General features: G+C 51.3%; 2 protein-coding genes across 2 annotated transcripts; one reads left to right on the forward strand and one right to left on the reverse strand.

Moving 5' to 3' along the window:
* Nucleotides 1-231: 231 nt before the first annotated feature.
* THYN1 (thymocyte nuclear protein 1) lies at nt 232-5,197 on the reverse strand. Its single transcript, XM_005528462.3, has 8 exons — nt 5,059-5,197; nt 4,337-4,420; nt 3,165-3,391; nt 2,660-2,728; nt 1,938-2,030; nt 1,280-1,375; nt 541-691; nt 232-459 (listed from the first exon to the last, which is right to left on the reverse strand). The coding sequence occupies exons 2-8, from the start codon at nt 4,377-4,379 to the stop codon at nt 413-415; spliced, it is 726 nt and encodes a 241-aa protein (XP_005528519.1). The 5' UTR covers nt 4,380-4,420; nt 5,059-5,197; the 3' UTR covers nt 232-412.
* ACAD8 (acyl-CoA dehydrogenase family member 8) lies at nt 5,164-12,667 on the forward strand. Its single transcript, XM_005528463.3, has 11 exons — nt 5,164-5,386; nt 6,711-6,811; nt 7,175-7,344; nt 8,011-8,120; nt 8,354-8,430; nt 8,682-8,819; nt 9,451-9,586; nt 9,688-9,785; nt 9,988-10,140; nt 11,052-11,154; nt 11,917-12,667. Exons 1-11 carry the CDS (start codon nt 5,164-5,166, stop codon nt 11,967-11,969), a joined length of 1,362 nt encoding a protein of 453 aa, XP_005528520.2. The 3' UTR covers nt 11,970-12,667.
* The last annotated feature ends 1,032 nt before the right edge of the window (nt 12,668-13,699 follow it).

Raw genomic sequence — 13,699 nt, forward strand, 5'->3', positions numbered from 1 at the left:
CCATGGCAGAGGGTGGAACGAGATGATTTTGAGGTCTCTCCCAACCCAGGCTATTCAATGATTGTTAATTTTCTGGTTCTAAACAGAACTCAGGGATTCCTTCCTGCAGAAAAATGTCCCTCTGCAGTACATGAAGCTGCACTAGACCCCAAACTAAACACAGATGATGTACCTGTTTCTTCCTCAAAAGATAAATTGCAGTTTTTCCTATTAAAACCCAAGTAGCTGAAGTCGATTCCAAAAGGCTTTATTTATTGAAAAAATAAGCAAAAATAACAGCGTGTCAGGGAAGGGACGTGTGGCTGCGGATCTTGTGTGGGCACATTCGTGGTGCTCTGCTTGAGCAGGTGAACTTGAGAGTTGTGCTGGTGGAGGAGGAGGCATCAGCGGGCTGGGTGGGAGCTGTGCTGCTTTAATGTGGCTTTTCCTCTTCCAGGCTCAAGACAAAATCAAATTCCTCTGTGGTAAGGAAGGAAAAACCGTAAGTGAAACTTCCAGTTTGTCTGACAGAGGGAACCAAGAGTCCCAGGAGGTTCTCACCTTGTGTCAGGGGTTGGATGGACAGGCGCTGCCTGCTGAAGAGCATCATGTCCTTGAGGGGCCCCCCATCAGCTTTGTGTGCCAGGTGGTGAGCCTTGATCTCAGACAGGGGGATGAAGCGCTTGGTCATCCTCACAAACTGCACATCCACCTGCCAAGGGAGGGGCAGCACAGTTGGACAAGGACACAGCCTCCAGAGAGCCCATCAAATCTTTGAGGGATAAAGATTTAGGACTGAAGCAAGTGACTGATGTGCACTAACAGCCTGGAAGCTTTCCTTTGCTCAAGGCTGAAAGAACTTGCCAGTATTTCTGGCGGGTGATTTGTTGGCACTGTGCACCAGCAAGGTGCATTCATGTCACAGACAATACAAAATTCAGATGTGGGATGCAGCCAGCACATGAACACTCCCTTCCCTACAATTCAAACTCAAAACTACAGCTTTGTTTGCTGTGCACTGACAGTGGTTCTTAGTTCATTTTCCTAACTCAGGGTTCTGCCATGCGTGGAGGCCAGCTGTGCAGCCAAGATTTGAAAACTTTGGTGATCTTCTGGAAGAAATAGGGGAAAAAAACCAGATAAAACAGGATTGAATTTTCTCTTGTGAGAAGAAAAGGCAGCTAGGCCAGGCCAGAAGCTTAAGATTTTCAATACGATGCAAAGAGCCTTCTCCCTTCTCTTGGCTTGCACACAGAGCTTGAACTTAATGCAGTAGCTTGTATTTAATGCAGTAAATTACCATGGACCATTTGGGGTTTTCTTTTCTGCTGGTGGAGTCATAATGAGGATCCTTCTGATCAAACTGTGTGTGATCAGGGTACGCCTCTTTCACGATCTGAAGCAGAAGAGGAGAAGAAAGTTTCCATCAGTTCTAAACACCTGTCAGCAAAGGGCATGAGATGTGACAAGGAATAATCCTGGTGCAAAAATCAGCCTTGCTTTTCCCTCAGCTCCATTCTAACAGGTTCCACATTTCTTGGGTGGAAGAAGTGCAGATCAGTGAGTGATCACCTGCTGGAGATCAGTGTGGAAGGAAATGCAACAATGGGTGGCTGCTGCTGATCTTTGTGATGAGTTCTCTTAAAGAAAAAGCTGTTCTGGGCCTTGGGTTTATTCTACTGCCTTGTGGGCTCTGCTGACTAGAATGGAGTGAGTCAAACTGGAATCAGAGTGTGGAACAACACTTGGCTTGGCTGGGAGTGCCCAGAAACGTCTGCAGGAAAACAGCACAGTGTGGTTCCATCCCTCTGGGGACACATGGCTGAGTCAGCCCTGCAGAGCTGAGGTGTCCTGGGCTCATTCCCTGCTCTCACTGCACTCTTTGGCGCTGAGACACAAGCAATGAGCTGTTTGATACCCCATTCATTATCACTTCTCCCCAAAACACAGGCACTCACCTTGACAAGGGCCACAATGCCAGGCTCTTTGCAGTTACTGTGGTAGAAGAAGGCCTGCTGCCCAAGTTTCATGGATCTCAGGAAATTCCTTGCCTGTCAGTAAACAAGAGACTTTCAGCTCTTCCCATCAAGCTCTCAGGGCTTCATTATAAGCAGCCAAGAACAGGAACCAACAAGAGGAGAGGTAGATGTGCTTCAGGATTACTCAGATAATGTTTCCTACTGTTGTCATAGAGATGTTTTTGTGTTGGAATGAAATTAAGTGAAAACAAGGCTAAAGAGCAAGATCCTGTTGGTCAGAAAGTGTGTGGGAATTCAACAGCTCAGCCACCCTTGCCCAGGAGAGCTGTCAGCAAACATCTCAGAGCAGATCACATGTAGGGGGATAGGGAATCCTGTACAGTACAGGGATCATACACACGTGGAATTCCTTTGGAACAGAAAGCTGCATGCTGACAGAGGATTTGGGTAAGTACAGACTTGCTGTAAGGTATCAAAGGTTGCTCTAAGTGAAAGAAAAACTGGATGATTTGACAAAATATTCCTGAATCTACCTCTGACCTAGAGGCCACTGAGCAGGAGTTGACTTAGATCCCTGCCAAACTGCACCTGTATGAACAGGCAGAGTGCCCCAAAAGGAAATGCGTCAGGCACAGGAACAAGCTGTGGGCAGAGCCACCTTCTTCCTACTGCTATTTCAGTGCCCCCATGTGCTTCCTTACCTGGTAGTTCCTCACTCCATCCCAGCAGGTTGTCTGATTAGGCTGAGCTTTCAAGTCATCGACACTGAACTGCCAAATGAAATGAAAATAAAGATTCATTCAGGAGGTTTCTGATCAGTGTCATTGTCTGCACTGAGCCTAAGCATTTGTTGCTAGCAGCTCCTTCAATTATAGCACAAATGTGACACAATTTTTATCTCCCACAGGGCCTGCAGAAAAACCTTTACAAAGCAGCAGTGTAAAGGCAGAGTCTGAAATAGATGCTGCTCCTGTGGCCAACAGCTGAGCATCCTGAGGAACTGATTTCCTCTTGTATTACATGTATGAAACCCCAAGGTTGTCACCTTGGACAAGAACATTTGGTTTTTCTCTTTCCAGGAGGACAAATGGGTTTTGAGAAATAAAAACAATCAGAGTTGCCTGATGCTGTCCCTCAGCATCTGGGCACTAAAGCTGGGCAGGAGTGACCCTGTCCTTTGCTGAGTGAGGGGGTGTCAGTGCTTACCTTCACATCCACCCCCTTCTCCAGCCTGCTCTCAGGTTCTGATTTCAGCAGCCAGTGACAATATGTGATCTTGCTTTCCTCTCCACCAGGCTCAGATTCTTTTTTCTTCCAGTTCTTCCATCCTGACTTGGAGCTCCCAGCTGGATTTTTTGCAGACTTCTCTTCTTCCTCCTTATCTGAAATCTCCTCCTCGGTTTTGGCAATTTTAGCATCAGGCTCTTTTTTATCTTAAAATACATTAAGATAAAACACATTTTGTTTCAAAAAATACTTTGAGTTGTCCAAGCTGGTTTCACACATTTGACTGCAGCAGGAGTTTGGGGCACCCCAGGTGCTCAGTGTAAGGTAGCAGCATTATGCACCAATGATTCTGAGTATTTCTAATTTGCATCTGAAATAAGGATATTTTTGTGTGTGCAAAAATGTAGTTTAATATTCCCAGTTAGTAATAAAAAAAACTTGGGATAGAGCATGTTTGCCCAGAGGAAGTGTAGTTGAATTTTTTTAATTAATTGCTGAGAAATTGGCTGCAGGCAATGAAGTAGATTCAGGTGAATCTGGTGAGTAAGAGGAACATTCACAAAGCAAACCAAACTATTTCAATTCCTGCAGGAGACGGAAATCTTAGCTTAACCTCCACTGAACTACCTGTTCAGAAGGGATCCATATCCTTTGTTTCTTTAGGACACAGACATAAAACCCACAAAACAGTTATTAAGAAGTGATTAAAGGGTAAAAAGATTATTTGTGAGAGTGGATCAAGCAGATGAGTGGCACAGATGAGCCAACTGTGCAATTTTTTCATCTTGTACTTTAAGCACCACATCATGATGCCTCCAGTGCAATGTTCTTGCTTTTTGTTTTGGCAGCTGGTACCACATCACCTTCCTGGGTGTGCTCTGACCAACTCTGCTGTGCAGGACCTGAAAGCATAAATGGGCCTGAAATCCATTTCCTAACCCCCTTGTGCTAAGAATACATCACTGTCCTTATCACACACCTAGCAGACTCGTCTCCGTCACGCCTGGGTGCTCAGCCCATTTGGCACAGGAAATGCTGTCTGTAAGACATTGCCTGTGAAAGACAGACGGTTAATTCGGCTGTCTGTAGTTTCACTGTAGCCTGGAACCTCAAATGAGAGATGCTAAATCAGTCAGGATGTCAGCACAGACCTGCTACTGCTCCTTTGTCTCTCTTTTTGCTCGGCCAAGGCATCTCTGGTCTCTCTGAATTATCTTCTCTTCACTGAGAAGCACCTGATGAATGAGAAGAGGAGGAGGAGGAATTACTGCTCCTTCAGGCAGCTGAAAAAAGCAGAGATGGCTGAAGCAGAGCCGCAAGCGCTGTACGGCGAGTGGAGAACAAATAAATCTTTCCTTGAGCTCAGCCACTTCCTCTATCAGTGTGAATGCTGGCAGGGCTTGGGGACCGCACCCTGGAGCCCTGATGGACACGAGCAGCAGGGCTGGATTCCTGCAGCACAGCGGCCCCGGAGCTGCGAGGGCTGAGCGCGGCCCCTCTCCGCCGGGCCAGAGGGAAAGGGAGCCGTGCTTGTGTCCGGAGCTCAGCCCAGCCTCGGCCCGGGGGTCCTGCTCTGCCTGGGCTGCCTGTGCTCCGGGAATTCCTCCGGAATTCCCCCGGGAATGGCTCTTTTCGTGCACAGCGCCAAAGCCACCTGGGCGCGCTCGCCGCAGGTGACCGTGCCTGGCCGGGGGCTGCTCCGGCTGATCCCCACGGTCCCTCCCGGCCCCCCTGCCCCCTCTGTCAGCAGCACTTGCACGGCTCCGAGCCGGCCGCCTCCTGCCAGACCGGCTGGCATCAACTTTTCCACCTTCTATGCCAAGCTTTCCCCTTCCTCCCTCCCTCCTTCGCAGCCCTCCGAGCTCCCGCTCACCAGCCCGGGCCCTGCCGCCTGTCCTGCTCGGCGCGCTGGGGATGCTCGCGGTGCCGGGCAGGGAGGAGGAGGAGGAGGAAGCCGCGCTCGGAAGCGGTGCCCGCTATGCAAAGGCCGGGGCAGGAGCGGCTCCCCTCGCTCTCTCCCCGCCCGGGCGGGCGGCGCCGGGGGCAGGACTACAGCTCCCAGCGTGCCCCGGTGGGAGCCGGCGGCGGGGAGCCGGGAAGCGAGCGGCCCCGCACGGCCATGGCCATGGCGTGGCGAGCGGCCCCGCGGGCGGCGGCGCGGCTGCTGCTGGGGCGCCGGGGGATCGCGTCCTGCATCGACCGTAAGGAGCTGCCCGCGGCCCGGGGGAGGCGGGCTGGGGGCCCCGGACCTCCTGTCCCCGCCCGGAGGGATGTCCCCAGCTGCCCGTGTCACTGCTCGCTGTGGCGCTGCTCTCCGCGTCCCTCCTCCCTGGCTCCTGCCCCCGGGCAGGGCGGTGCGGCCGCCGCCAGCCCGCGGTGGGTGCCTGGCGATGGGACAGAGCCCGCAAGGAAAGGTCCTTCCCGACCCTTATCCCTCCTTTGTGACACTGTGATCTGCAGTGGGACAGAGCCCGAAAGGAAAGGTCCTTCCCGACCCTTATCCCTCCTTTGTGACACTGTGATCTGCAGTGGGACAGAGCCCGAAAGGAAAGGTCCTGCCCTCTCCCTGTCCCTCCTTTTACCTTGTTAGACCGTGCCCAGCAATGGGAAAGAGCCTACAAAAAAAAAGCCCTTCCCTCTCCCTGTCCCTCCCTTACCTTTGTTGGGCTTTCACGCTTTTTCAGATTTAATAGTGAATCAAAGAGTATCTCTCAAAGAAGGGGGATTATAAAAAATAAGGAAAGTGATTTTTTTACATGGGCAGACTGATAAGGCAAGGGAGAATGAATTTAAAGTAAAAGAGGAGAGATTTGGGTTAGATATTAGGAAGAAATTCCTCTGGCAGAATTCCAGCTGGCACAGGTTGCCCAGATGTTGTGGATGCCCCACTCCTGGCAGTGTTCAAGGCCAGGTTGGACAGGGCTTGGTCTTGTAGAAAGTGGTTGGAGGTCCCTTCCAACCCAAACCAGAACACTTTGCAGGTGAATTGTTTCAATGTCTAAATGTAAGAACATTTAGAATTTAAGTAGCAGCACCCCTGTATGAATTTCAGGAGAGGAGCTAACAAAACAATCTTGTATTTATGTGCCATCGAAGCAGAAGGTTTCAAATACAGAACCCAACTAAATCTTTAGATGCTGTTTCCAAAGGGCTGCTTTATTCTTTGCTTCCCAATCTCCTTTCTTTGAAGTCCCAGGACTGCTCCCTCATGTTTCTGCAGCGCAGACTTAGTGAGATGGAGTGACAGCTGCCATGGGCTGTGCTCCCCTGCCCTGGCTTTCCAATGTAGCTAGCATGGAGCAGAGACAGCTGGGATTTTGGATTTGTTTTGTCCCAAGAAAGCCCCTCCCAACTGCTCTCAGCACAGTTCATGACATTCCTGAGGGACAGAGAAATGTTCTCTGCAGCAGAGCCCCTGAACTGTTTGTGTGAGTTAAGGAGCACTCTGAAACTGGGCTACAAACGAGGTTGGTGTGCTGCTTTCCCTCAGCAGACACGTGTTCTGATCTCTTCCTGCTTTTCTAGCATCCACAGGACTGACTGAGGATCAGAAGGAATTCCAAAAAGTTGCCCTTGATTTTGCTGCCAAGGAGATGGCTCCTTACATGGCCGAGTGGGATGAGAAGGTAGGACAGCCTCACAAGGGTTGTACTGCTCCCTTTTTCCTCCTTTAGGATGTTCTGACCCACAGGTCTGACTGAGGGGTTCCTGCAGTGGCTCTGGAGATTGTCACTGAAGCTGCTGCTGTAGCTGAGGGAGGGGAAATCATCAGAAATACCTTGAAGCTTTCCTAGCCAGGTTATTCAGTCACCTGAGTCTTGGATTCACTGCTGAAGATGGAGTGTGTCTGTGTAGGTACCACCTCTTTGACCCACTCAGTTGACTTAAACTCTGCAGAACGGTGGGACTCAAATTGGTAGCCCAGGGATACCAAAAGAGATTGAACTAACCCTGAATATTCATTGGGATATCCCTGCCTGCCCCAATAGGAAATATTCCCTGTGGAAACGATGCGGAAGGCAGCCCAGCTAGGATTTGGTGGGATCTATGTGAAACCAGATGTTGGTGGCTCTGGATTGTCACGACTTGACACCTCCATAATCTTTGAAGCTCTGTCAACAGGATGCACCAGCACCACTGCTTACATGAGCATCCACAAGTGAGTGTGTCTGGGGAGGTGGATGGTGTCAGCCTGGCTGCTCTGTGGGCTCTGAATCCAGATGGAGGCAGCTCCCTCCCTGCTGCTCATTATTTAAATATTTAAATTGTGACCTCAAGTACACACATCCCTGTGAGGATCCCTGGGTGGCAGTAAACAAGTAGGCCACAAGGACTGAGATGCCACCAAGAAGTAATTTTAGCTTTGTGACATGCAAGATGGGATTGAGTTCTGGATTTTTTTCCCTGCTCTGCCACTTAAGCTGTCTATAGATAGTAACCTGCCTGGAAAAGGCCTTTGTGCCTCGGCATTGCTGTGACAGAGCCCAGAGGCACCACCTGATGCTGGGGCTGTCCTGCTTGTACAGACATGTCCAGTGACAGGTCTCTTGGCACAGAGAGCTGCAATGATGCTGCCAGTTTCTCCAGTGGTGCAATTTCCTGGAAAGGGAGCAGGGCTGAGCATGGAGGGGAGACTGAGGCTCTTAAACAGGAACCTGCTGTTCCATAGGGCAGGGAGTCTGTGGTGAATGGAAGGTGTAACAATGCCTTTTCAGGCCTCAGGGCTTGTGGCTCAACTCCATGGAGCTTTCCTCTGTTCAGCCAGCGATGTTCTTGCACAATCTATGTTCACATCCTGAATTCTGCTCCTTCTCTCCCACCCCAGCATGTGTGTTTGGATGATTGACACCTTTGGCAACGAGGAGCAGCGGCGCAGGTTCTGCCCATCACTCTGTAGCATGGAAAAGTTTGCCTCTTACTGCCTGACTGAGCCAGGTGAGCATCCTCAACTCAACCAGGACATCTCCTTTCTCTTTAACTGGACATGAACTTTGCAGAGGTCTGGAGGTGAAAAGTTTCTTTCCATATTCATTTGGGAAGTTGGGGAGGGGCAGATGGCGATGGCTGAGATGCTCATGGTACAAACCCAGCTGTCAGGGTATGATCCTGGGGCATTTGTAGGCTCTGGACCTTCTGCTTCACTGGCTGCTCCCTTACCTCTCAAACAGGGAGTGGCAGTGATGCAGCTTCCCTGCTGACCTCAGCTCAGAGGAAAGGGGACACCTACGTCCTGAATGGCTCCAAGGTACCTCCTCATTCCTGCTAAAGCTGCCTGGGTCTCACTGTCCTTCCCATCCCTGCTGTCTCCTCACCTCTGTGCATTCTCCCAGGGCAGGATGTGCTCTGCAGAGCTTTCACCAGTTGGGTCCCTAAATGCCTCTGGCTATTGGGTCTTCGCCTCTCCATTTCTGCACCCTGCCAGCTGCTGCTGTGGGCTCAGGCTTAGCTTGCAAAACCACCCCAAAGCCCCAGTTTTCTTGTTGTGCCCTCCTGCAGGCCTTCATCAGCGGGGGAGGTGACACCGATGTGTACGTGGTCATGTGTCGCACAGGGGGCCCAGGCCCCAAGGGCATCTCCTGCCTCGTGCTGGAGAAAGGAATGCCAGGGCTCAGCTTTGGCAAGAAGGAGAAGAAGGTAAGAGTTTGGTTTGTGCTTCCTGTGTGCTTGAGGAACGTGCAGGACAGAGATCACAGAACCATAGAATCAAGACCTTCGAGTACAGCCTGTGACTGATCCTCGCTTGTCAGCCAAAACACTGAGTGCCACATCCAGGCATTCCTTAAACCCCTGCAGGGGTGGTGACTCAAACACCTCCCTGGACAGCCCATTCCAATGCCTGACAGCCTTTTTCATGGAGAAATTCCTTCTGATGTCCAGCCTGAGCCTTCCCTGCAGGGCTTGAGGCTGTGTCCTGTGGTCCCAGTGAGCGTGTCTGTGCAAAGCATTAGGGATCTCTTCATGGATGGATGGGAGTCCCAGCCTGGCATGGTTTTACCAAGCCAATTCCAGCTTTGGTGAAGTTTGCCTAATACCCATCCCTTTGGTAAGTGAAGGATTTTAGTCTCAGGAACATCAAGATCACTGGATTTTTGCCTCTTCCCAAAAACAGCCATTCCAGTTTCCACCCTGAGGCCAAACCACGCAGACCACGGGTGCTTTGTGGCAGCTTGGCAGTGAGACCGAGGGGTTGGGAGCAGGCTGGTGGTTCTGTGCTGGCCTTGTGCTGCTCCTCAGGCAGTCTGGAAGGAGCTCTGTTTTTTCCCAGGTAGGCTGGAATTCCCAGCCAACTCGGGCTGTGATCTTCGAGGACTGCGTCGTTCCTGTGGGCAACCGGCTGGGAGCCGAAGGGCAGGGATTCAGCATCGCCATGCAGGGGCTCAATGGAGGCAGGATAAACATCGGTGAGAAAGGCAAAGAGAGCCAGGGGAGGAGGGCAGGAGCTTCTTGTTGCCTGTCTGAAGGAGCTTCACATTCACTGGGTGTCCTTGGCTTCTCCCACCAGCTTCTTGCTCGTTAGGAGCTGCTCACGCCTCAGTTCTTCTGGCTCAGGAGCACCTCACTGTCCGCAAACAGTTCGGGGAACCCCTTGCCAACAACCAGGTAACCCCTGCAGCAGCTCTGCCCTCCAGAGCCGAGCTCTTCCTCATCCTGGAAGGGCCATCCCTCACTTCCCTGGAGAAGTCAAGAACACGCTTTTCCTGAGAAAGGAAGCGTGTCAGGCCTGAGCCCTGCCTGCAGGTGGTGGGGCTGTGGCTGAGACCCCCTGAGGATGCTGATGTCCCTTTTCCTGTGGCTCTGGCAGTACCTGCAGTTCAGGCTGGCAGAGATGGCCACGCGGCTGGTGGCAGCGCGGCTCATGGTGCGCAACGCGGCGCGGGCGCTGCAGGACGGCCGGGAGGACGCGGCCGTGCTCTGCTCCATGGCCAAGCTCTTTGCCACCGACGAGTGCTTTGGGGTAGGTCCCTCAAACACCACTTGGGATCCCAATTCGAAGCTTAGAGACCTCCCTTAATGCCCAGGGTGTGGGAAGTTCGACGCTGTAGAGACCCAAAGCCAAGCCCAGAGCCAGGAGCCTCATTTGAAAACAGGTTTTACAAAACATTTGATGTTTTATAAGACGTGTGGAAGCCTCAGGATTAATCTGTGAGAATTAAAAACATCTTTCCACGGTTCTTCCGACACCACTTCCTAGGGGGCCAAAAGGGAGATGAGACAGGGAGCAGAGCATTTTTATTTTCCGAGGAAAATTCGCATGTTTCAGGGTGATCGTTCCTAGGTAGCAAGCGGTCTTTCCACTGAAAATTTACATTTTTGCTTTGAAAATTATCTTATCACTTTGAAAAATACCTTATTGTGTTACCTTATCAAAATGTCCCCATAAAGAGGAAGCAAGAAGGGGGAAGAAAGAGCGCTTGACACTTCTTAGCCCAGTGTCTTTAGAAGCTATTTTATGTGCTCAGCACTCTGCATTTTGTTGTTTTCTATCCCAAACTGAGGGATAGGATACACCGAGTCCCGTTTCCATGGAAACAGCGCCCTGCCAACCCTTCCCCTGAGTGGCCGCCAGGTGGCGATCGGGCGGTTCGGATTTGCATCCCCAAACCACAGAGATGCAGCAAAAATCGCCTTATCCCCTAAAAAAACACCCATCCTCGGGGTATTTCTGTGCATTCCTGGGTATTTCTGTGCATTCCTGTTCACATAAACACACCCTTCGTGTGATAGCGCGGAGAGCAGCACTGATGGGGGCTGAGAGTCACACCATGATTTTAAGAGATGAGATTAGGTGACCAGGAAAAATAAAAAAAGTGATCTGAGGTTCCTGGGTCCTCCCCGAGTCACCTCACAGCAGTGTTACCCCCCTAGATCTGTAACCAGGCTCTGCAGATGCACGGGGGCTACGGCTACCTGAAGGATTACGCGGTGCAGCAGTTCGTGCGGGACATCAGAGTCCACCAGATCCTGGAAGGTAAAAGATGCTCCTGTTACAGGTGAAATTGGCACTGGGGTTAGGAGAAAAACGCCCCTGGAGTCCCCCACCTTCCCACATGACTCTGATTCTTGTGTTTCTGAGCGTGAGGTGTGCTATGTGAGTGCTCTGGCCGTGTGGGAGCAGTTACTGGCTATTTTAAGAGTCTTGCAGCAGAGGAAGGTATTTATTTACTTGTCATGTTAGCAGTGCCTCTGTCCAGTCTCATCCCATTACTCCTGGTCATGTGATGATTCTCCCTAACAATTCCTCTCCTGTGATTTTGGTCTGTTTGCACTCCTTGACATCGTGCCTCTAGCAGTGTTTGGCTTTTTCTAATCTCCGTTTGGCTTCCTAAGTATTTTGTTTTCCCTGCTTTGGAATCCCCTCACCTACAACCAGAGTACCTGGTAAGGGACGTGCTCTTTCTTACACCGAGTGTGTTTGCAGCCTGTGTGTTGTGTATGTGTTAAGTGGAAAGCAGAGGGCTCAGATGTTGGTATAAATCCAGTTCTGCTCAATGCTTGGTTCTGCATCCTCCCAACACCCAGATAAAAAGCAGCACCAGCTTTCCCAAGCAATATGCAGGCACTTGGCAGATGGGTTTTGGCACAAGCCCTCCCAAATCCCACTTCAGCTGGTGGGAAGAGCTTCTCTGTGCCATAAACTGCACATCAGGGGAGAGTTCTCTTGGCCTTTTGAGGGGGAAAATATTGGACCATGCCTTAATTGTGCTTCCTTTGCATCCCCATCGTGCTGCAGGCACCAACGAGGTCATGAGGATGATTGTGGCCAGGAATCTGCTACAGGGCTGAAGCCAGGAGCCTTCAAATCCCTCCATCTGTTACAGCTCGGCCTGTTTCCCTCCCCTGCTCGCCAGCTCTCTCCCTGGGAGTGGAGAGGGGGATGCCCCAGTGGAAACAGCCTTCCTGCCTTATCCACAGCTGGGTGGCACAGCTGCACGCTGTGCCTGGCAGAGCTGCTGGCACCAGGCTGGCATTGTGCAGCCAGAAATGCAGCTGTCAATGCAGGCTCTGTCTCCAAATCCTGCTCCTTGCCACACGTCCTCCTTGGAAAAAGAAACGCCAGAGCTGCTGCTCACCTCTGCTGAGTCAGGACTGGAATGGGAGCCTCGGGCACAGCTGTGGCCTGTGCCCATGGGATTACTGAAATCTTTATTTTGTAGAGTTAACTGCTCACAGCACCCCGGGGAACAGATGATCACAGGTGTTTTTATCCCAGGATGTCTCTCCTTTAGCTAGAAGCACTCCCTCTTTTCCCAGCAAACTTTTCCTGATGTCCCAGCCACTGCTTGTTCTCTGTATTCCTGACACATCTTGGTGCTTAATCTCAAAGAAGCCTTTGCAACACAAAAGTACAAATGAAAAACTCTGGTTATGTACAGAAATACTGAACTCTGTGGGCTGCAATGTAAGGGGAGTAAAAATATTGGTAAATTAAACTTATTTTTCCTTTCAGGTTTAGAATCAATAAAGCAATGATGGAATTGTTACTGGAGTGGAAATTATGATAATTTCCTTCTGTGGTATTTCAGGTGTTTAAACAGAATTAACAGGGAATTTTTGAAGTAGGTGTTGCAAAATAGTTCTGCTTGAGGGCTTTGTAGGTTGTCTTTGTTAACCCCTTCAGATCAGCCAGCTCCTCTTTCTTCTCAGCAGTACTTGGCAGGAGGGAAGATGACAGAGCATTAGCAGCAGAATCATTAAATGGGTTAGGTTGGAAGGGACCTTAAATTCACCTCATTCCAGCTCCTGCCGTGGGCAGGGACACCTTCCACTGTTTGATCTCAGTCTCTACTGTTGCTGGCAGGCTCTGAATGTCCCCTCCCTCGCTTTATTGCACATTGAATTTCCTCCACAGGGCAGTGGGGGCACTTTAAACACCTGTGCCTCAAAGAGGAGCAGCCCCCTGCCCACTGGGGAGACCCTCTACCTGCCCAGGGGATCCCTGGGGCTGGGAAGGGTCTCTGGACAGGGGGAAGGGGTCTCCAGCCAGGCTCCCTGTCCGAAGCCTCCCTGCAGGGTCTGTGTCCGGGGTGTCTATGGCAGCTCCCTGCCCGGGCTCTCAGTGCAGGGAGTCTCTGTTCTGTTCTGGGGGTCTCTATCGTGGGGCTCTCTGGGGGATCCCTGCCTGGGGACTCTGTTGGGGGTCTGTGTCTGAGCTGTCTGTGCATTCTGTCTGTCCACACTCTCTGTCTGTCCATGCTGGCTGTCCCTGCTGTCTGTCAGTCTGTCCATGCTGTCTGTCCATGCTGTCTGTCCATCTGTCCATGCTGTCCCTGCTGTCAGTCTGTCTATGCTGGGTGTCCCTGCTGTCAGTCTGTCCAGGCTGTCAGTCTGTCCCTGCTGTCTGTCCATGCTGTCAGTCTGTCCCTGCTGTCAGTCTGTCCCTGCTGTCTGTCCCTGCTGTCAGTCTGTCCAGGCTGTCAGTCTGTCCCTGCTGTCTGTCCATGCTGTCAGTCTGTCCCTGCTGTCAGTCTGTCCCTGCTGTCTGTCCCTGCTGTCAGTCTGTCCATGCTGTCAGT

Source organism: Pseudopodoces humilis, chromosome 25 (genome assembly GCF_049639895.1).
Source record: "Pseudopodoces humilis isolate 2021_Gansu_Grassland_sample_001 chromosome 25, ASM4963989v1, whole genome shotgun sequence".
Classification (NCBI taxonomy): domain Eukaryota; kingdom Metazoa; phylum Chordata; class Aves; order Passeriformes; family Paridae; genus Pseudopodoces; species Pseudopodoces humilis.

Excerpts from the sequence above, each read along its gene's own strand:
- ACAD8 (XM_005528463.3), top strand. The coding sequence starts at position 5,164 with ATGCAAAGGCCGGGGCAGGAGCGGCTCCCCTCGCTCTCTCCCCGCCCG. Across the intron at positions 5,387-6,710 it reads GATCGCGTCCTGCATCGACC|CATCCACAGGACTGACTGAG; the intron begins GTAAGGAGCTGC and ends CTGCTTTTCTAG. Across the intron at positions 10,141-11,051 it reads CCACCGACGAGTGCTTTGGG|ATCTGTAACCAGGCTCTGCA; the intron begins GTAGGTCCCTCA and ends TTACCCCCCTAG.
- THYN1 (XM_005528462.3), bottom strand. The coding sequence starts at position 4,379 with ATGCCTTGGCCGAGCAAAAAGAGAGACAAAGGAGCAGTAGCAG. Across the intron at positions 2,031-2,659 it reads ATGGAGTGAGGAACTACCAG|GCAAGGAATTTCCTGAGATC; the intron begins GTAAGGAAGCAC and ends GTTTACTGACAG. Across the intron at positions 460-540 it reads CATCCAACCCCTGACACAAG|AGGAATTTGATTTTGTCTTG; the intron begins GTGAGAACCTCC and ends TCCTTACCACAG.